This window comes from Haliotis cracherodii, unplaced genomic scaffold (genome assembly GCF_022045235.1).
Source record: "Haliotis cracherodii isolate W230 unplaced genomic scaffold, xgHalCrac1.p SCAF_8, whole genome shotgun sequence".
Classification (NCBI taxonomy): Eukaryota; Metazoa; Mollusca; class Gastropoda; order Lepetellida; family Haliotidae; genus Haliotis; species Haliotis cracherodii.
The window spans coordinates 4,765,580-4,788,494 of record NW_027266341.1 but is presented as its reverse complement, the minus strand read 5'-3'; the positions used below and the strand labels follow the sequence as shown (position 1 = coordinate 4,788,494).

The 22,915-nt window shown below is 39.5% G+C and overlaps 2 protein-coding genes across 5 annotated transcripts in view; both read left to right on the top strand.

The window, feature by feature from the left end:
- Nucleotides 1-507: 507 nt before the first annotated feature.
- The window catches only part of LOC139450159 (glycine receptor subunit alpha-2-like), an 86,243-nt gene continuing 63,835 nt past the window's right edge, over nt 508-22,915 (top strand). For 3 of the 4 annotated variants that reach the window (XM_071231830.1, XM_071231831.1, XM_071231828.1), the window contains exon 1: nt 508-635. The gene's annotated coding sequence lies outside the window, so the exon portion shown is untranslated. Of the gene's footprint in view, nt 636-9,642; nt 9,737-22,915 lie in introns of those variants that run through there. The other variant, XM_071231829.1, reaches the window with a different exon arrangement.
- Nucleotides 21,858-22,436, top strand: LOC139450311 (sericin-2-like). Its single transcript, XM_071231989.1, has one exon. It carries the CDS (start codon nt 21,858-21,860, stop codon nt 22,434-22,436), a length of 579 nt encoding a protein of 192 aa, XP_071088090.1.

Below are 22,915 nucleotides of genomic sequence, written 5' to 3'. Positions count from 1 at the left end.
GTCATCACAAATTCAAATTTAACGGAAATTGTGTTGACGAAGTCGATACATCTGAAAGTCTCTAAAGAATTTGCGCTCCGATGCACACTGCACTCTTTGAAACAGAAATATTCCCTTAGCATAGTATTTATCTATTCAAAATCCTATTGATTTTTGCTTGACGACATCGACTTTCACTCCAAAGAGTCTTAACACATGTAGCTTTCTCTCTGACACGGTTCAAAAGTGAAATCGTAAAAGATACTCCTGAAAACGCCATCCCATTAGATCCTTCCGTGGTCAGCAATAGGCTACTTTCAGCTCTAATGCACATATGATTCAGTTACGGTAAAATAAATGCCTCGGTTGGTCGCCAGTTCTTATTCTTCTGCCAAATCCACATCTTATTAGGAGCAAATAAACCACTATGTCACGAGATGCGACGAATAGGCTGCATCTGCCCATGAAGTGAAAAGCCCCAGCTCCAATTCTCCATAGGCCGGTTTGACTGCTGATCGTGCGAGTCAGCCTTCTCCGTCCTCATAGGGAAACATTCTTCTACTGAGTTAGCGATCAATATATCTGCCAGGCGGCTGTAGCAGTAGCGAACAGTGGTTAACCATAGACCTCATACTATAGACGCTGGATGCAACAAGGTAAGCTTATCTATTAGCTTATTTAGCGTTAATTGTTTTGACTCCTGTTATCCCCCACACTGCCGTAATAGATATTACGCCTGCCTGTCATTGCTATGACCTATATATGCCGTGGTGTTGGTTTGTCTGAGTGTTGTGATCCTGGATACAGTGGACGTTTCTGGAGTGAGTAGCGTTGAGTGTTGGGGATTGGTACACTTTGGGCTGGATCGGGGGGACGGGGGCTGTTGTTTTGTTGCTGCTGTGGCGAGGCAGTTAGTGGTGTTTAATGATGTGAGTGGATGTCATTGTGATTCTCGTCAGGTAGGCTTGAGATGGGTATGTTGGATGTACACGTGGCCTTTGTTATGTTGACACAAGGTAACTCCAGCTAGGTTACCATTTGGACATTGGCCATGTTCGTTTTTTCTTTCGATAAGTACATGTTAAGGCTAGTTTCAGGCTACAACTCCTGTTAGAATATACACATGGCAGCATCGACATTACAAACGAACACACCATGTTAAATCTACAGTGTAATACAAAAACAACATCAGCCCTTCTATTCGTGAGAATGTTCTAGTAACAGGCAACAATGTTTACACACTGATTTCCAAGTTCACGTGCGACGTTTCAATACATCTAATCGTGTATTTTCATATGGTTAATGACGACATGCGAACTCGTCGTTGGTACATACCATACCGACATGAGGTTTCACTATCGATAGCTCCATACATTTCAAAAACATTTGACATAGATAACAATGTATACGCAGACTTCCGTTATTGATGAATCGTGAATTATTTCACAGAAGTATAACCATACATTCGTCTCAGCTACCTGTTGTTCACAAAGGTCTGCCAAAGAAAGCCTGCATAATGGCATTACAAATTTATAAGGAAACATCACCATCGGAGCCTATATTGATATTCCTGAAGTACTTGCGTTAGTTCCCCTAATTATGTGCCTTCTACCTCCCCCTATACAATTAGGAAATTTACAACACTGCATTGATTATTGACGGACGTCTTCTATAGTTTATGACAAATGTTCGTATGTAATTATGGAGCATTGTCTTCACGATGAAGGCTGGAATCGATAATCACGACACTGAGTAATCCACGGTAGCGCCAATCAGAGGGACAGTTGCAGTTGCATTAGTTACATACGGTATACACTCTCAGACGACGTGGCCTCTGCAAATTTCTTGCTCATATAACATGAATTTAACCTTTGCTGGATTTGTTGGGAATGCAGTTGCGGATGCACACGAAACGAAAGTAATATTTTCTTTAAATCGTGGCAGAATATTAAGGAGACTTTCCAGTTTATGTAAAAGTTCCCGTGAATTAGACATGTAAATATTGATATTTTTTCTTTCAATGGTACGAAGAATATAAAGGCTTGATTTTGAAACGGCACGACGAAGTTAAATTACTATTTTCTTACAAGTAACAACTTACATTTCAAGGTGCAATCTCAGTATAACATATGGTCTGTGAAGTCTTTTATAACGCAATGCATTGCTCTCCCCTAAAATTAAAACAATTAATTTTCCTGATGCTGATGAAGACTTGCTTTTGTATAAATCTAAATTGGTTTTGTTTTCATAAAATGCATACATTCCTCAGTCATGGCGCAGGACTAGGTATAGTCTTCATACATGGAAGACAAAGCGTGATGGGGACACAGGAGTAGGTATGATAAGGGTATATGAAGTTCGTCATTAAACAGCAAACACTTTCAGCAGTTGTTGCCAGATACGTACAGGTTTGTATAGATATATCTAGGTTTGTCAGCACCATACCCGTGCTCGTGGGTTTCACCGAAGTGGTAAACGTCTGATACCTGCATCATTTCGGGCTTTCCTCACACATGAAGCCGACACGCTGTGATATAACTGGAACACACTCACTCACTCACTCCTATTATCAAACATGAGTTTCGAATGAAGCTGATTTGTTAACAAATGTAAACCAATCTGTCGCTCATTCTAGCCGCACCTACATGTATTTCCTCGTGTCAGAAGTCCAAATCCTGCAAGTTCAAGAAAGTACATGTTTCTGAGATCGCATTGACTTAAAATAGGTGAAGTGGATATGTATTTAAAACGTAAGCAATTATGGTTGCTAGAGTGCAACGTGTGTGGTGTATTTGCACAGATATTCGCAATGTGTGCAGGCCATACACTCTGAACCTAATCAGGGTGTATGTGCCCAGTATTCATATCTACTTGTTAATTGACTGCACAATATCATTTAGAAAGTGGTCAAATGTAACGAATGTTATATTTGGGATAACACTTTCTTAGTAAAGTACAGATTCTCGTACTTTTTTGGGTTGAGTCCCGTCCGGGATTCGAACCCACACTTGCCATTCGTTATACTTGTTAATTGTTGACATATAAAATGTTTTTAATAAACATGTGACTTGTGTAACACTGAATATGAAATAAAGGCGACAAACCATTTCCATAGTTTTAAGAAGCAGTGTATTGTGTTAATTATCAACTGCTGGACATAATCAACAGTTGGGAGACTTAAAATTTACAATGTATAGCGAAACGAAGACCGAGCGAGTCGAAAAGACCTTTTGTGTAGGATGATATGGTCATGCCATTTAATACATTAGATGCACTTTCATGTTTTTCAATTTAGATTTCTTCGATTTTTCGTGATAGTTTCCGTTTCAGCTTCAAACTGTCAATGAAATGGCTTGTGAATAGTCATCTTCAATATAGTATATCCATCACAAACCATCATCAGTAAAGACATCTTCTCATAGTCTTACATGTTGGTGTGTTTCCTGACATTTCTTCAACTGTAATCAAAAGCTGTACTTATGGTTTATCCAGACTATTGTTGAATTCAACATTTGGTTAGGTTTGCTCTGATAGTTGATAACAATCAAATGGTTGGCATATCAATATATGATCTATGCAATTTCCTCTCTCCATCTTTAAAAAATGGTTTAATCAATAATCTCACAAGAATCCAACGACCTGTTATTGAGACTCAACTTTTCTATATAGACCAAGTATTTCAAAGGTGTAGGCATCTGATCTCCAATTATCCTCTTGTACTAGGTGTATATCAGCTAGTTAATGTAAAGAAAAGCGAAAAGAACCCTTTCCATAAACATAAGAAGTCTATGCCGGCAATAGAGTCTTTGCACGATTCCGACCATATCATACGAATGTATTTATCAATCAGGTGCCAGGTGCTGGCGAAAAAGGGAGCGTATACTGCCCCACCGGTTGCACCTGGCTCAAACACAATGGCAAGTACATTGATCACATGGAAATGGGAATTGCAACAGACATCAGTTTTTTCTCTGATGTTTCAAATTTGGAAAGGTCCCCAAGAGTCGTATGAAGTCTTTGTAGAAAGAGCATGTCCGACTGTGTCTCGAAGGTTGTAAAACGTAGACACCAGTGGCTGGAGCTCCTGCTCGACATGAAGGGAAAGTTCACAGTTTGATTCTCGACGGATTTACGCATTTGGAGATGCCGGGTTTCCTTCTTCAGCTGTTGGTTTTACGTATATTTAGAATGCAGTCAGGTAAGCTATTGTGCAAAGCCGCGTTTCCTTCATTGAAAGTTATGTAAATTAAGCATAGACTTAGCTTGATTGTGTAGATGACATGGCACGAAATAAACAAAATAATTGTCAAAAATAGCTAATAAAAGGTTACTGGATTTGATTGACTGTTTGCCGCAGGCCATTCACGATGAAATAAGGTTAATTACAGAAACATTCCAAGCATGGTGCCCCGTCCCAGTCTGTTAAGTATTTACTTTGTACGTTAATGCCTTTTGTGATTTCCCTGCAAACTTATTCTGGAAACTGGGACAACAGTACGACGTTTCGATCTCTTTTCAGGTTGCTGTAGGTTGGTCGTTGCGACAATAAATCAGCTCTGGCTATATATTAATCGTGGTACTTATTATCCGATAAAGCACACATACTTTCCCATGGTGCTTATCACAATGACGCGGATCTACCAATGCGGACTATTGCTGTAGCGTCCAGTGTGGCGATTCCGTCCATGCTGCTCATTTGATAAGTGGTAAACATCATAGGGACTCTCTGACTTTCCTCTCAAGCCCTCGTGATATAAGTGAAATAATGGTTAGTGTTCAATTCCAATACAAACTCTCGGTACACCAAATCATCAGTAATTAACAAAGAGCAATTCAACTGCTACTACTACCACCATTCTGGTAATATAGATTCACGCGTGTAATTAATTAACTTATCGTAATTGCTTTGCTATCAGCATTGAACTTTTTACCGTTGTTTAGTTTAACAAAACCTTTTTCGAATTCATAAGAAATATTCACCAAAACTGTCGACTGTCTTAAATCGCTGTCTCAGAATCCAATGATTATTGGTTCGAATCCCGGATTCGCCCTAATTATGATTCCTTGTTTCTCAGCACCATACCCGAGTTTCACAAATTGGTAAACGTCTAAGAATCCTTTCGAATTGTTCCCAACATTAAATGAAACTGACGACCTATGGTAAAATCAAATATTGTTCAAAACGGTGTTAAATTAAATTCACTCACTCACCCATATTCACTATTTGGACCACACTCTGGGTATCATGCGAGAAAAGACATAAGACTTATGCATCTCGGGAATATATATGTTCCTACTTTTCATAAACTATTATTAAGAAACTAGTTTTAAAACAAATCTGTGATTTTCTAGTTATTGTACTGTCCATCGTTGACAGGTTTTTATATAGTCTAAATATATGTATCATTAATGTATAACTTCTTGTCACGATATGGCTGAAATACTGCCGATGTGACGTTAAATATTAACTCACTCACTTACTCACTATTTAATAAGTAAAAAACATATAGTTTATTATGCATTAATTATGTGCACTTACCTCCGCTTAACAACATTAGAACAGATAAATCCCCCAGCAGACTGGTCACGCCTCATTGGAACACAATATAGTGTTCAGGTGTCTCTGGCAATGCTTGGTTGGCAATGTATGAATAAATTATAGCACCAGGAGAAAACCTCTACCAGCTATCTGTTCATGTTCAGTATAGTCATCTTGCACCAAACATGGACTTATTGACAATAACGATGCTAATAGACGTCCACAGTTCTCGAAGGCCTTGTGTTGTGGTTTATGTATGCTATGGAACTGTACCAACGCGTGACCTTACAGTCGTAACTGGGTCGGACGGACGTTCCATCAGTAAGGGAAATTAAGTGCAATCATTTTTTTACTGGAGTTACTGGAACATCGACTGCGTTGCGTGTTGTACCTCGACATGAGCTCCGACGAAAGGAGATATACAAATTATTCCTTGCCATTTCAGAATCCTGCATTCGGATTGGTCCGGTAGCGAAGCTACGTATGAATGACATTACACCTCGTGACCTTTTATTTTTAAACAAATCCTCGACCATGCTTCTGCCTGACCATTACGATCTGGGTTCGAATATGCCGTAAAAGGCGATTATATTTGTTGTAAGAGCCGACTAACGGGATCGCTCGCTCAGATGGTTGATGCATGTCATCGTATCCCAATTGCATGGATCGATGCTCATGATACCAATCACTGCATTATCTGGTACAGACTCGATTATTTACAGACCGCCGTCACACAACTGGAATAAAGCTGAGTGCGGCGGAGAACAACAAACAAACAATCTGGAGATGTCTCCTACAAAGATATTACTTCAAGATTTCCTCCGACATGAAGTTGACACACCGTGAAATCAGTGGTATGATGTTGAAAGTGGCGTTAGATTCAACTCTCTCACTCTCAGGTGAGCATGTCCTGTCCCTTCGGTAACACCTGTGATCCATTGAAGGAAGAAGTCATATACACTTACACAAGAATTGAATTCGACAGCTGTCAATGGCAAGGATAATTATATTATCCTTCGGGGGAATTTGGGAATGAGGTCATACTGAAACTGTGACAGGTCTCTTGGCTAAATTGGCCAAATTGGCACTTGTGTGAAGTGTACTCTGTGAGGACAAGTGCTTGGGAATTATTGCTTGATAGAAGGAAACAGATGGTATTGGAAACATAAACGCAATGTTCCTGCAATGTAGTTTTTCTGTGCAAAGTTTAAAACTTTTATGCGAAACTGAAGCCCTAGATTATTTGATTTGTCTAATGGATAAGCTATCGATACGTACTCCGCTAGTTTGATGTTATTGATAGAGATCTAGATTAGGGCAAATTTAATTTTACAAACAGGTTAACAAGGAAGAAATGTTAATGCCCATGCACAAAATACAGATTAGGCAGTCCATACATAGAGAACGTCGCCCGAGTGTCTCCGAGTGTCATATATACATGTATATACAGGTTAGGTGAAATTGGTTTTAACGTCGCGTCCAAGATTTTTGAACTTATCTAGCGACGTTCATGTACGTGTGTGTGTGTGTGGCTGCTTGTACTAGTCCGGGGTGATGCCGATTTATAGTGCTAGCCCACTGAGCTACCATGCCGCAGTTTAACATGAATACCCCACTCAGACACAGTATACTGACTCCGGGCCGACCAGTTCTTGTTCTCGCTCTACCACTAAACCACGGAGGCGGTCCCAAATTGTGTTTTAATCTACCGTGGGCACCCTTAACTTCAACATTTGTTTCTAAATCAACATGCTAGAGGTATTTGGGTTTGAATTTGTGATGACAATGTGTTATTTTCCATCTTCTTGAAACGTCAGTCAGGCGAAGAGAGACACGAATACAAAACATAAACATAAAAACGCTCCTACATACATGTTGCTACACTTGAATGCCGACATGTAAACACGTCTATGGACTTGTACCATCACAGCGAAGATGTCACTGGTGATTTGGCACATAACATCCACACTACAAACCAATACAACTATGTGTCTAGTAGCAGAATCTCGCTTACTTTAGATGATTTAGTTCGATTATTTCGCCCGGACTTACAGCTTACATTTAGCGAAACATGGACACAGATACACCAAATTGTATCCCAATCTTATTTTCTCTTTGTTGCTTTCAGAAACAACAAGATTTAATGGTGCATATATTTGCATATAAGTTTCATTTCCCATTCAACATCAATACGTGAAAGGGTTTGGACACGGACAGATTCCGTTACAAGTTTATGTCATCTAATTTTATTGTTCACATAATACAGAACAATCATCCAAGAGCACTGGGTGCAATTATCGTCATTGTAGCGTCTTTACAAACATATCACGAAATATGTTTTCTTTAAAGAGCATTTCTGTGTAAAGGAAGTGGGATGAGAGCACGACAAGAAGGACATATTTCCTAATGGGTTGAAGGGGACAATGTTAGTGGTATTGATCAGTATTTACATCACAATTTGCCGTTACAGAATGATGGAAATCTAAGTGTAAGCCAGGACATAGGCTATTGCCGACGCCAGTCCAGGTAATGACATCGACATTCATGCTCCTTGTGCCATGATACCGCTTGTTTATCACACGTCAAGTGGTCTCTCGGTAATTATGTCTGTTGCATTCGATGCTTCAATGAGCTTGGCTGTCGTTTCGTACCCTTCATAGTAGTGGTGCGCGCTTCAGGCTGAGATTTGAGTAACGAAAAACGGAACCACTTTCTCATGAGTGCCAGGGATGCTGAATGCTCCTTACGAATAGTTAGTCCCTAGACATCGAGTCCCGTGACACCAAGGCTTCACAGTTTCAAAGGTTGGTTTTCTGCTATGTTGCTTTGATTGTTGTGTAACGCTGCCCGCAACATTATTCCAGCTTTGTGTCTACAATATTCGAGTCATGGGACAGGTCATTTTCAGTTTTCGGGTTCAGATAGTATTTAGACCAGTTCTAAGATATTTCTGGGCGGTGCGTAGCCCACTATTTATTGCATAAGTTCGTGACACATATGGCCCGGTTTGACTCCCCCGTACAATGTATGCATCTGGAATATTACTAAAAGCAGCGAAAAGCCAGACTCATGTTCATAGGTATCATCAAAATGAAATAGGATAGTGGTGGATGGGGATGGGCGGGTTTTTGTTGGGGAGGCAAAAGAATGAATGATAGGGATGAGGAATAATATTTTATCCCTGGGGTTATCTGCGACGACGAAGGTGATTTGATGCAGTTTTTATGTGTTGTTGCAAGTTTGAACTATCGATGGTAGGCATCACCCATTGTGCCATTGTTTTGGTAGCATGAATACAGTTTGTTGAATCTCAAAATCTTATTTTGCCTAACCACATATTTCCAATTCCAAAAAAGCCATTTACGTGGCATCAGTATGGTTGATAGAACAACTAGTATTGCTCCATAAGAGGTCGTTTGAAACCATATTCTACATGTATGCAGCCGTTGGTCTCAGTGGATGTTTAAACGATCTCAGTCCACTCATTCTTAAGCATAACCTCGACAGAAGGCGTATATTGCACCCAAGGGAAATTACTCGGTAAGTCTACCAGTGGGCTGCTGTAGTTCAGAACTACATGTGGGCATTCAAATTGAAGATACCTTAACGGCGTAAAAAGAAAAACGTATTGTGGTAAAGACACAGTTATAATAAAATCACGTCGAACCTTTTGAATCTTGTGACGGTTCCGATGTCATTGAATTACCGGGAAATGGAATCCGGATTCAGTTTACATGGATTAGAGGATGTTATCGCCAAATGTAATCACTCGCCCGGATGGTAAAATCCTGTTGAACCAGAATCCAATAAGGCATTCTTCTCACATCTGACAATTCAACAAGGTATCCTTCTTATGACTGAAGCCGGGAAATGTTCAGTGGACCGTTCATGCCATCAGGCATTATTTGCGCTATTTGAAACGGAGATGGAGATGCTAAGCCCACTGGCTGTTGTACAGTTTACATGCATTTGATTGGATACGGTTTCTGATTGGTTAAAAAAGCTAAACCGGAAGTATTTCTCAGCTAACATAATAACAGAGAATCTAACGTGAGTTGGTGACGTCACAGCCTCGGTGTCATCGTGCGGGATGTCAGTGATAGTACGACGGAAAATCAGTTGTCAGTCAATTCAGTTATAAAAAACAATGTTCTGAAAACTGGAATCATAAACGAATTATATTGACGGCGCTTGTAACACCAGATGCTCGCGAAAAGGGTAAGCATTTATTCCGCACCTCCTCCTCTCCTCTTTCTTCTCGTCAGTTTTAAAGGGGGCAAAGCTGATGTGTATTGGCACCTCTTGTAAATTTAATTGGAAGATGCCCCATCCTTTGTTCCATATATAATTATGTATCAGGAAAGTAGCAATAAACTGTTTCCATAAGACAATGTTTGATATTGTAACTAATAACAACGTTTAGAGCTAGACTGACGATACACGCGGAACATGGAAACTATACTGCCACCATCTGGACCTGCATCGTAAATGTATATGAAGCCTCTTGGTGACAGATGTTATTTATATGTATGAAGTTAATAAATATTATCTTGAATTACATGTAATTCTGTAATAATTATTTGCTGTATTGACGAATGCACTTATTAAAAAACCCAGAACAGTTGACAGATATAATAAGTAACGTCAGTGGCAGTCTGTGGTGGTCCGCCAATGTCCTGGATGTGACATGAATGGCAATCAATATTCGTGTGATGAAATGTTTCGAAAAATGTATAATTATCCACAGAGCTGTACCTTTTTGTGTCAATTATTTCTTCACAAAGAACATAACAAAGAAAAACAAAATGTACTTTTGATACGCGATTGTTTCCATAAACAACACTGGCGTTCATACATATAATCTTCATACATGACCTTCAATATGTATATAACAGGACCAGGAGTAAGGCAGTCAGACATATGTGTTATGGTAAATTGTCAACACCCGTAACTGCAATGTTGTCTTGTTAGTCAGAGTATTGCTTTATAGTGATGATTTCCTTGTGTTATTTCCATTTTCCTATTTATTAATTCTAGTGAATCCTAGTAATCCATGTATTCCATAATAAAATGGTCTGGCCGTTAACCACAAAGGGGTGAAGAGAGGACTGTTTTGTGGGTTGTTATGTTATGGTCCCAACGTCAAGTATCAAACGTATTATTGTTTTTAGAAACATTCAACCGAACTGAAACAACCTTATCAACACCACCACAGGGGACTACTACCCAGGGAAATGTTTTGACGAAATGGATATATTTTCACTCATATATTGTTTTCACGTGGGGATTCAAACCCGGTCTTCGGGGTAACGTACTAACGCTTTAACCACCAGGCCACCCACCGCCCAATGTTGTCCCTTACTGCTTTAGAAATTTAAGTATGACATTTGTGTTAAAGCGTAACAAGACGTCTTACCGTCTCCCATGTGTTCACCGTGAAACAAGAGTGTCAGCCTTGCAAAATGCTGTACATGGATAAGGTAACTGATAAATTACGAAAATAGCAACAGGATATAAGTTAGAACACGAGGGCCTGGAGTCTAATCGTTGAAATGGTTAGTTTGAGTCAGCGCGGACAAGGGACTAACCTATTTAAATCATGACCAACCTTCAAAGAGCCTCAGCATCTAATGTTTGAACAACAATTGTGTTGAAAACCGTAACTAAAGGACTTTTAAAACCTCTATGATTAGCTATAAGAACACTCAGGTTATGAAATACAATCCCGGGGCAAGTATACAATTCATTTTGCACCAACATGTGCTAATTTATCAATCACATGAATATCGGCAATATTGAACAAGCATAGACCTGATCAGGAAAGGAGCAACAAAATAAAGAAATCACAAATGTCGTGTTCAGAAACGATTAATTATTAGCCTTGATGTCAGTAAATATACTATAAAAAATGCTGATTCCATATGTTTTCTTCCATTTCGCTCCGTCAAGATCCGGGTTACAATTGGTCTTCAGCAAACCGTATTTGTTGTAAGAGGCGACTAACGGGATCGCTGATTTGGTTGACGCATGTCATCGTATCCCAATTGCGTAGATCGATGCCCATGTTACCAGTAGCTGGATTGTCTGGTCAAGACTGGATTATTTACAGTCCGCCGTCATTCAGCTAGAATATTGCTGAGTACGGCGTTAAACAACAAACAAGCAAACAAATAAACAAAACATGACGCCAGGGCAGAAGATTACATTTGTTAGCCTTCCGTACGCCTTCCTTCCTTCCTTCCGTACGGCGTCACACGTTTTGTGTGAAATTATTCTATCACGAAGGTGAATAAAAGGAGAAAAGAATATTGCGAAGTGGTGTTCAAATAATAATTCAGTTAGTTTATGCACAGTCAATGATGAAAGAGCCATGGTTTCAGAAACTAGAGTTCCATTGATCTATATGCAAATGTGTTGAAGAACTCGTACCAGAAATACATTACCATTGAATCCTGTCAATGCCTTTCGTGTCAGCGTGGATATTTTTGTCATAATTTGTTGTTTTGAATTACGTGAGCAATTACTTCGAAATCAAACATGCTCAAGGGTAGAGAAAGTAAGTTTTCTCTGGATCTTCCACTGACACTAACACATAGAAGAAGTTGGTCCTAATAACCGTTGTATTTATTGTTACTGTGCTTGGTATCAATGAAACGTTGTCGAGAAACGTTCAAACGACCCTTACAAGTGAGTACTGTTTGATGTTAACTCCCTGGTTAGATGCCAATTTCCGCTGAAAGATTGTTTCAGCAATGTTCGTGCCCAATAAAAGTCCTCTTCACAAATCCTGTCACTGAAACCTTCGATTAACGGCCTTTCATAGTTTAAATTCCCGATTTATTTGTATGCCAAGGCTTACGTTGAATACCTCGGAGTTTGACGGAGAATCCCGGCATTGACGGCATTGATAAGATTACTCTCCTTTTGTGTATCTAATTTGAGTCAACGGGGAATCTCAAGTAGAGATGGGAAAGTGGAGCTTCTCGGATTATGCACTACTCGTGGGGTTTAGTTTCAAACGAATGTGCAAATGAAGTATTTAAACAATGAATTCATTCAGTTCAAGGGAATCTACCTTTGTTGTCAATTTGTAGTTAAATATATTTGTTTTAACTGGGAGGAGTCAGAGGTGAGCTAGGCGAAATCAGAGTTAACGTCGCGTTCAAGATTATTGACATATCTGATTTTGCATCTGCAAAATAATGGAAACTCCCCCACCCCTTCTCCCTTATACTGAACGGGGAAGATTACACATGTTGGGTCATAAAAAGTCTGAGAGGAATTTGTCTGTTGTTGTCTTGAGACAGCTGTAGATGGAAAAAGTGAGTTATTTTGAACGGTATTTTATATATCAAGGCGTGTCAGATTGACGTGGGAGGAAGCAGGCTGGACGGGCATAGGTATAATGGTGCCATCTGACATAAAAACATAATCAGGAGCATCTGGAATTCGGTCCGACGATCACGAAACGCTGACAAATGAATTACGGTGCCTGAGACGTACCCCCTCGAGTAATTTAGTTTGGTTCTAAGTAGTACCCACAACATATCACACAGTCTGGTCAGCCATATATTTGATAATGTTACCAATGGTATTCATCTGGAACTTATTAGGGCATTCTACTGAGACAAACGAACTTTGATATTCAAAGGTGCATCATTTGTTGTCTCCAAGGCACTGAGAATGACAAACAAACAGACTGATGTTTTTCGGTCATGAGGATAATGACATTTTATTTGAGGGACATATATCGTGGAGGAACGTTTGTATATTGCATTTCGAATTATATTAATATTCAATTTATCATTTTCTTTCACAAAAATGCAAGTCTGAGAAGAATGTGGCTATTATTGCCGCCCATTAATTGAACACATTTTTCTTTGTGTTGGCTACGTCAGGTAGGTATTTGATTTATATCTTTATATGATGGACATATAAACAACAAACGGTATTTATTTCCCTGGTATTATCTGCAGTAAAGACACTTCAATATTAAACTATGCTCATTGGAATGTCTGTATAACTGTATATTGAGGGTATGTATTCCACATCTGAACATTGTTCAATATCTGCGTACAGAATGACTAGTTAAATACACCTCTGGTATTTCATCCATCTTAAACATGGAAAAGGCAGGTAGCGATTCTCAACATCTGCTATCAGTTGACCAGTCTTTGTTATACATACGTTGTATTTTTACATCGTTGCGTAAACATTTTGAAGAACATAATTATAGTTCCAACATCCTGGGATGTCCACGCAGATGCAAATCAATGAGAAGCATGTAACATCGGCCAGAGTATCATATTATTGGGTACCTCCCGCGTTATGCTAAAATTCCTTATATGGTTACCAGTCCAAATTTACAGATGTTTTATGGATTTTGTGGTATTCTATAATACATCAGTATTGGCTTTCTTAAACAGTTATTTAGCAGGTATATTTCTAAATTTGTTAATAAACTATTCAGCTGAATACACTTCTTTATCTGCTTGCCTTGAAAGTACTTCACATATTTGTAAATATGTTTCGACATGAAATTGTTAAACCAAGATATTTAGAGACTAATACTACTTTCTTGACCGAATAATCATTTCTCATAAATAATTATCTGTCCACCTTTTCCCGAAATCAACAAATTTTGTATTGATAGTATTTACAAATACTTCCCACTTTGACAATATTTATATCGAATATTTATATTTTCTCTAAATTTACAAAACTATCTACACACTTTGTATAAGCAAATATACAGAACCGCAAAAGAAACGTCACCATGGATAGATATATGAGAAACCTTATTTGTCCAAACACTTTAAACATACTTTGAGGCATATTAAAAAGATGAAACTTGGCAAAACTGATCATCAAGGTTGAAATTAAAGTGTCAAATGTTCTTAAAGTGAAACAACACTAGTCTGTGAGAAAATGGCATCACAAGTCAGTATCTCGTGTGTCCGCCATGTGCATTGATGACTGCCGTGCAACGTCGATACATGGAATGGATGAGGCGGTTGATGAAGGCCATAGGCACTTGAGCCCACACTTTGAGGAACGCCTGACGCAGTTCAGCTGCAGTTGTCGGTCTTGGTCGGACGTCATTCAGCCGTCTTTGAATATCGTCCCACAGGTGCTCAATGGGATTTAAATCGGGCCTGAGGACAGGCCACTGCATTGTTCTCATGCCATTAAGCTAGAGAAATTCTCTTGTTGCTCTCGCAGTGTGGGCACGGCCGTTATCATGCTGAAACTCTTGGTTGCGGCGACGTGCCAAATGAGGTATGTCGTGGGGTCTCAAGACTTGATCAATGTACAGAGCTACTTTGACACCGTTGCCTCTCCATGGACCGATGTTCTGGAAGACCACAGAGCCGACCCTCTGTACAAGACCAATTCAACACAAACATCTGAATAACGTTTTCCACGGCGTCGCCAGACTCTCTCTCTTTTATCTGCTGATGATATACAGTAACGGCCCTCGTCTGAGAAGAGGACTCTTCTCCACTGCTGCTGGCGCCAATGTTGGTGCTGTGTTGCCCACTGAAGACGATCCCAGCGATGACATGGTGTCAGAATGGGTCCTCGGTGTGGCCTGAGACAGTGGAGGTGTCTGATCGTCAATCGTCGACGCACGATGTCCGCACATATGTGTCGCTGGTGTGTCTCCATGGTCTGTCGAGCAGTTTCCGCAGCAGTAACAAAGCGATCTTGAAGATGCTGTTGCACAATTTGACGATTCTGACGTCGGGTGGTGACCCTTGGTGTTCCACTATGTGGTCAGTCATCTGTAATGTTGGTGGTCTGGTACCGTTGCTGGAGCCTGTATATGGTCCTTATGTGAACTTGAAATGTATTGACTACTTGCCGGGCGGTTTGTCCAACTTGCAATCGTCCAAGGGCTTGGTGTCGCTGATTTCTTCTTCTTCATTTTTATGCCTCTTAATCGTGTACTCATCTTACCATGTATACCTTTACCGAGCAACGTATCAAAGTACCTGTCTCAAGAATAATGGCACAAAAATTATATATGCGAATTATATTTCTTTCAAAGCGTCCTTGTGAAGCAAATACAGAGTCATCCACTTCTTAAACAAAAATTAATGTTCATGATTCAAATACACACACATTACATGTCGATGCTTTAATGCGTGTACAATATATCTCGATGATTCCAATATGAATGCATGTATATGATTAAAATACACGTAGAGTGTATGTCAAATCTGACTGAATGAATACAGTACATGTCTTGGACTCAACTACACAGAGAGTGTACCAGTGTTTTACGCCTGAACCATTTATATCAGTGCTTCTAATGTGTGCACAGTATATGCCTAGGAATACATTCACGGCATGTGGCAATGATTCAATACACACTTCGTTCATGCTCACGCAATGTGAAGACTAAATTATCAGAGAAAAGTCAATACAGCCATGCACTGTCATGTGAGTGTCCAACGGATTTGCTGGTTGTCATGGGGAAAAGTCAGGCTCTTTAAATCATTCTACTTCAGTTCAAATGTCTAACATCAATTCGATTTCAGTAAATGGTCATTTTTTAAGTTTGAAAGTTTATATTGTAATGCATTTTGAAAACGTGTACAAAGCAAATTTACTCCAGTGATGTATTTCAGTATTCAATTTATGTCCACTAAATTGATCACATTTATCTTTATTGTATACACTTGACTAATTGGCAGTCTTTCCAAGTTCATATATGAGCCATATACAAAACTTGTTATCTATTTTCATCGTAAATCTTTAATGATTATTTTGAAATTGATTGGTATTTTTCTTTTACAAAACATATCTATACGTCATACATTTGCATAGTAAAGGGTAGCCATGTGGTTAAAGCGTTTGCTTGTCACGCCCAAGACACGGAGGGTTTGACTCGCCACAAAGTTACTATGTGAGAATCCCAATGTTGGCATCCACTAAATACTATACACACACAACCACTGGGCATAGTTCATCGTTACGTTTACAGCGTGACGACATAGCAGAATGTTCTTCTCACACATCACGCAAACGATACGTCGATTGCTCCCGCAGTCTTGACCTTCATCCGACGTGTTAAGGGAGAAACCAACAAATTTAGTTAGTAATGCGTAATCTTTTCTTCCCACGGAAATATCTTTTTGAAATGATATAAACGACAGTCCAGACTGTCGAAACTGACGATTCGTACGCTGATTCCCGGCCCAATGTGCGCTCTGACAACTTGTGACACGTAGAGATGGAACCAAGCTGTTCGCTGTTTCCGCATCATTTAAAGTTTGTCTTTTACAACCGAATGTCTGACATTACCAAATATTTTGTAGTGATTGTTGGTCTGAAATAGCAACTTTTGTTCAGGCAGGAACTAACACGATTGAAGTTAACGAAAGTAAACACCATGCACTATCCTTTATTACAACGAATGCGACGTTTCGGTGTAGAAACTACAGTAAACTACGGTTATAATGAACACGCTTATAACGAACTGACGGATATGACGAACTTACTTTTTTGGTCCAGACTACTTGCTTTAGTTATGCTGTATATATTCTTGTAACGAACTACGGTTTTAACGAACTAAAATTAGTAGTCGTTATAACCGTACTTTACTGGAACACCGTTATCAAGCAAGATGATAAAGCGTTTGCTTGACACCATTCTTAGTATCTACACTGAAACACGTGATATAATTTTTTAGATTCAGAATTAGTGTGATGTGGGGGTGTTGATAACACATAAGGGACCCTCCTCCCAACCACACATACACTCCTTCAAGATTACACTGTACCACCATGACTGGCCTGTATGCTTGCTGTGATAAGACCTTCACATATCGCATACATTCACCTTAATCATGAGGCGTATACTTCAGGATATGACAATTGATGTAGCATGGATTAAAGAAACAATATAGGTACAATCAATATACAAGTGCGGACGTACCCCAAAGGTGGAGGCTGCACTGGCTCACTGTCTACAAGTCTTCCCCATGCGTTTTCAGTGTAAGGTTAGCCCGGCTTGGTCAGCGCTGCTAACGAATTAGTGAAGGGAAGACAAATTGAAGTAGTCACCCACTGTGCACTGGTCATCACAGGAACCTGGCACTAATACTTGTACTATGCTACTATTACATGTATTCTATTATTGATATGCCGCGAGCACCCCAGGAATTAGGAACACAGTTGATGTTCACTTTTAGTCCATAGTCTCATCAAACAGTCCGTAATTGCAAAAACCAGTCTGCGTGTAAAGGATTCATTTCCACATCAGCAGGTTCTTCTGTACTCACTTTGCCAAGGTTATACTATCCACACAACGTGCGTCACTTTCTTCACAAGAGGCCTCTGTTGAAGAATCACTTTTTGCTAATGAAATGTTAATTTCTCCTCTCTGTTCCCATGTTCTGTAAACTAGATTACTTGTCGAACCCTGGGGCCAATCACGAAGCAGTTAGCCATCATGTTACATTGTCTTGTCCAATTACATACGCGACTTTAAACCAATTTTCATTTCGTTTCCGAGAGAATATCTCCACAGAAATGTATTGCAATCTTATCATAATAATATCGTTTATGTGAAAACGGGTACCCGTTTTTGGAAATAATTCGTTTAGACATTAAAAAATAATTAATTTTCATACTGGTACAAAATTTACGAGGATTATAAAGAACACTAGAATAAACCCCCTGAAAGTAAATAAAAAGACAATTTGTGATTTGTTTAATGCAAACGAATAAAAGTTTCGAAAATTGATTCAATGTAACAACATTCTAATATGTAATCTTAAACAATGTATAAGTAATTGAAAAACAGGTTAATTAAGTTTTAATAATTCAGGGGCAAACTTCCGATAATTGAGATTATTAACAGTCGGGAATGATTCGACAAGGGATACAATGACTCATGATTCATAAAGGGCTAAACTCGTTTCAGAAACGTAATTTAGCATGCGTAAATCTTTTAAGCTACAATGGATTAGTTTGTATTATAATTTTTTTATATTGCGATGTCGTGTGTCTGAGGCCAAATGTTCTGTGAGCATGCTTGGCGTGCGGTCTTTGATTGGTTCGCACTGTCATGTGGCACACTAAGGAACTATATGTTGGTCGAAAAATCTGTGTCAGGGTTTACCGACCAAACTAACAAATAATCATTATTCTAGCATGAATTTTGAAAAATACGTTAATCAGATGTTTCAAATCACACTAACCAGCTCAGATTGAAGAAGTGGATCAAATATCCATATCACCGCGAATGTTACTTTGTACATGTATAGGAAACTACTTTCTTAAGTGCATCTACTACTACAAGGGACTACAGACAGCTTTGCATTTTCTATATCCAGTCGTGACGTCACATTGTTTGCTTTGCAATGAACTCATCATGGCTTAATTTTCAGTATTTTTCGAAATCAAATTCAGATTGGCCCTTCTGCCCGCGCTCTACGCCTGACATATATGTGAGTAAAGTACGGGGATGTAAGCAGACAGCGTTTGATCAAATACAACACCAAACTTTCTTGAAAAGCTATCATCAATTAAGATCGATAAAAATGCATCCTGTTCAAATAACCTGTGGAATAAACCAATTCCTTTGCTAGCACGAAAGAGTTGAATCTTGTCATGGAAGAAAGAGATAAATTAAATCCACTTTGTTTTCAATGAAGTGTTGCGTGTACATGCATGTTACCTGTAGATTTAACCACTCTAGATTAAGTACTTCAAGTTAACAACTCAATTCTGAGCATTTAATTATACAGATGACCTAGCTCTACACTGAAACACAGTGGGTCAATCTTCTGAATATTATACAATAGTCTGAAGAAAATGCATCTGTTATTGACGACGCAAAGGAAATCAATTTCATTGCTTTTGGAATCAGTTTGGGAACCCGTGGCGCCATTTAATGTTAATGTTGAGAAGTGCTGGTGACTATTGGGTTGTTTTTTCTTACCACTGGGAACAAGTGATTGAACGTGGAAGTCATTATTACCCAATTTTCACTTAACATTGAAAGCTTGCTGAAGCATCTTGACTGTTTCAATTTTTTCTCTGTGATGTGATATCTTGTTCTGTAACGTTCGGAATTTCTCTGCAGATGGAGAAACGCTACGCAAGAAAGCAAATAATGACAGTTTTCCATTAAACGCGAAAATACATGCAGGTACGACGATTCCAAATACACTCAAAGGTAATTGCAACCATGGCCTTGTTCATCGTGGCGTGACGGTTTGGAAACACTAATCTCGAAACGCCAGTAGTCTTCTAACGACTTTGAGTTTACTGGTGTTTAATTGGGTTGAAAATGAACACAGCAGGAGTAACAAACTTTTAAACATTCAATTTAAATTTCATATTTCAACTCCTGTGCTGTCTGTCAATGTTTGTGTTTCTTTTCACAACTTTGTAACCAGGGAACAGTGGTTGTGTCATCCACTCATTTTGGATCGTTTACATTTCGGAGCAGGGATGCGAATTGGGTGGGGATGGGAGGTTGTGGGGTACGGACCTTAACATTTAAAAAAATCTTCAAGAAACGCAGTTTTGTTTCCCAAGTATGTATTTCGGCATTATTGTACTTTAAGTGCTCGCCCTTTTCCGAAACCTCGGAGCCGCGCTTGGGAGCCGCGTGTGTAAAATGTATTACTCAGTGTTTCTGTGAATTGCGAACCCGTTTATCCATTCTTCTTGAAAACATACACTCTGGATGAACATCTGGATGTAGTCATCAAACCGGTTGATTTGAGGTCCTCAGCTGTTTTGTTATGTGCAGTCTACACTGTGACAACAATAGTATATAAACTGCACCATCATACTTGTTTAGCTATTTCTTCAGTAGGTTCGTTCAACATAGTTGGAATGAGTGATTTGAAAAATAAATTGACGCTGACCAATTAAGGGATATCGTTGGACTCAACAAATTGGCTAGGTAAATTACTACAATTAATTACAGTAATTGATACTCTACCATGCTCACTCACATACGACGACAGTTAAATGTTCATTTCGGGTGGTGATGACACATTATCTATTCATGTGTTGGTAAGCATATGCACCACCCAGCAGTAATTGAGTAATTCCGCAGTGCCAGCACGAATGGTGCCAGTGCCAGCAGGAATAGTGCCAGTGCCAGCAGGAATAGTGCCAGTGCCAGCAGGAATAGTGCCAGTGCTAGCACGAATTGTGTCAATGCCAGCACGAATAGTGCCAGTGCCAGCACGAATAGTGCCAGTGCCAACACGAATAGTGCCAGTGCCAGCACGAATAGTGCCAGTGCCAATCAACGTGCTCAAAGGCTTATGGGCGGACGTTTTTGGGTGGGTTGAGTTTACAGTAAAGCTGAAGCTGTAGCAACGTCTGAAGTTATAATAGAGGCTGGCGCTATAGAATAAGTTGAGTTTACAGTAAAGCTGAAACTATAGTAAAGTCTGAAGTTATTATAGAGGCTGGAGCTATAGAATAAGCTACTTCGGGTCAAGACTGAAGAAGGGATGGGGGGTTGTTATCAATGAAGAAGGTCTAGATGCCTTCAACAGCATCTTATTAGAAAGCCGGTAGTAATTTGCTAACGTTTGTTTTTTTGTATATTGAAAACAAAGGATTCATTTTCTGCATTTTAACCCATTGCTATACTTAATATTAGTCTTAAAGCAACAAGTTACCATAAGAGTTATTTTACACTTCGAGGGTTGTTTGTAATGATTTAGCATCTCAATTATTTCTTGCCACTCAGAAATCAATGTTATCAATGACATTATTCTTTATAAGTTATTTCTAAAAGATATTGAGCAATGTAAAGTTGTTCTATTTGCTTAAATATTCTTTGTTCCGTATGTGATCGATGTGCCAAGATCGTATCGTGGATAAACAAGGTCATGCTAGTAAAACGAAGTCAGTGACCTGGATGTTTACTTCGATCTCGTGTATGAATAAATAAACAGATTGAACTTTATTCTGACATATCACGCTTCAAGGCTTTATTGCTCCTTAGCATGCAGTTATCTCCCCTATTTTCGTGGTTTGTTCGTCGGGTCAGTCTGTAGTGACCATAACGCAATATTGTTATATTTTGATGACAATTTTGTTGCTTATAGTTTAACATTTAATGTATGTCATAATTTACTAGTATCTGCTCTATTAAGCATTGTCCAAACTGAACACTAACGTTATGGAACACACAGTATGCCACCAATTACTGCTGGGTGGTGCATATGCTTACCAACACATGAATAGATAATGTGTCATCACCACCCGACATGAACATTTAACTGTCGTCGTATGTGAGTGAGCATGGCAGAGTATCAATTACTTAAGGAATCGAAGATGGAAATAGATGCACGATGACAGTGACCCAATTCCGCAGTGCCAGCACGAATGGTGCCAGTGCCAGCACGAATAGTGCCAGTGCCAGCACCAGCACGAATGGTGCCAGTGCCAGCACGAATAGTGCCAGTGCCAGCACGAATAGTGCCAGTGCCAGCACGAATAGTGCCATTGCCAGCAAGAATAGTGCCAGCACCAGCACGAATAGTGCCAGTGCCAGCACGAATAGTGCCAGTGCCAGCACGAATGGTGCCAGTGCCAGCACGAATAGTGCCAGTGCCAGCACCAGCACGACTGGTGCCAGTGCCAGCACGAATAGTGCCAGTGCCAGCACGAATAGTGCCAGTGCCAGCACGAATAGTGCCATTGCCAGCAAGAATAGTGCCAGTGCCAGCACCAGCACGAATAGTGCCAGTGCCAGCACGAATAGTGCCAGTGCCAGCACGAATTGTGCCAGTGCCAGCACGAATAGTGCCAGTGCCAACACGAATAGTGCCAGTGCCAGCACGAATAGTGCCAGTGCCAATCAACGTGCCAAAGGTTTATGGGCGGACGTTTTTGGGTGGGCTGAGTTTACAGTAAAGCTGAAGCTGTAGCAACGTCCGAAGTTATAATAGAGGCTGGAGCTATTGAATGAGTTGAGTTTACAGTAAAGCTGAAACTATAGCAAAGTCTGAAGTTATAATAGAGGCTGGAGCTATAGAATAAGTTGAGCTTACAGTAAAGCTGAAACTATAGTAAAGTCTGAAGTTATTATAGAGGCTGGAGCTATATTATGGGATGGGTTTACAGTAAAACTGAAGCTATAGCAAAGTCTGAAGTTATAATAGAGGCTGAAGCTATAGAATAGGCTATAGAACAGTTAAGCTGAAGCTATAGCAAAGTCAGAAGGTATAATTGAAGCTGGAGCTATAAAATAGGCTGAGTTCACAGTTAATATTTAAAACAACTGTTGAAGATACCCCAGAGATTATCGCAAAGACTGAAGCTCATGTAAATTTCATTGTAGTGCGACTACATCTTTGTGCAAAAGTTAAATGGCTGTTCTACTTCAAATCACATAAAATGGGGTAAA

Coding starts and splice junctions, on each gene's coding strand:
- LOC139450311 (XM_071231989.1), top strand. CDS start 21,858: ATGACAGTGACCCAATTCCGCAGTGCCAGCACGAATGGTGCCAGTGCC.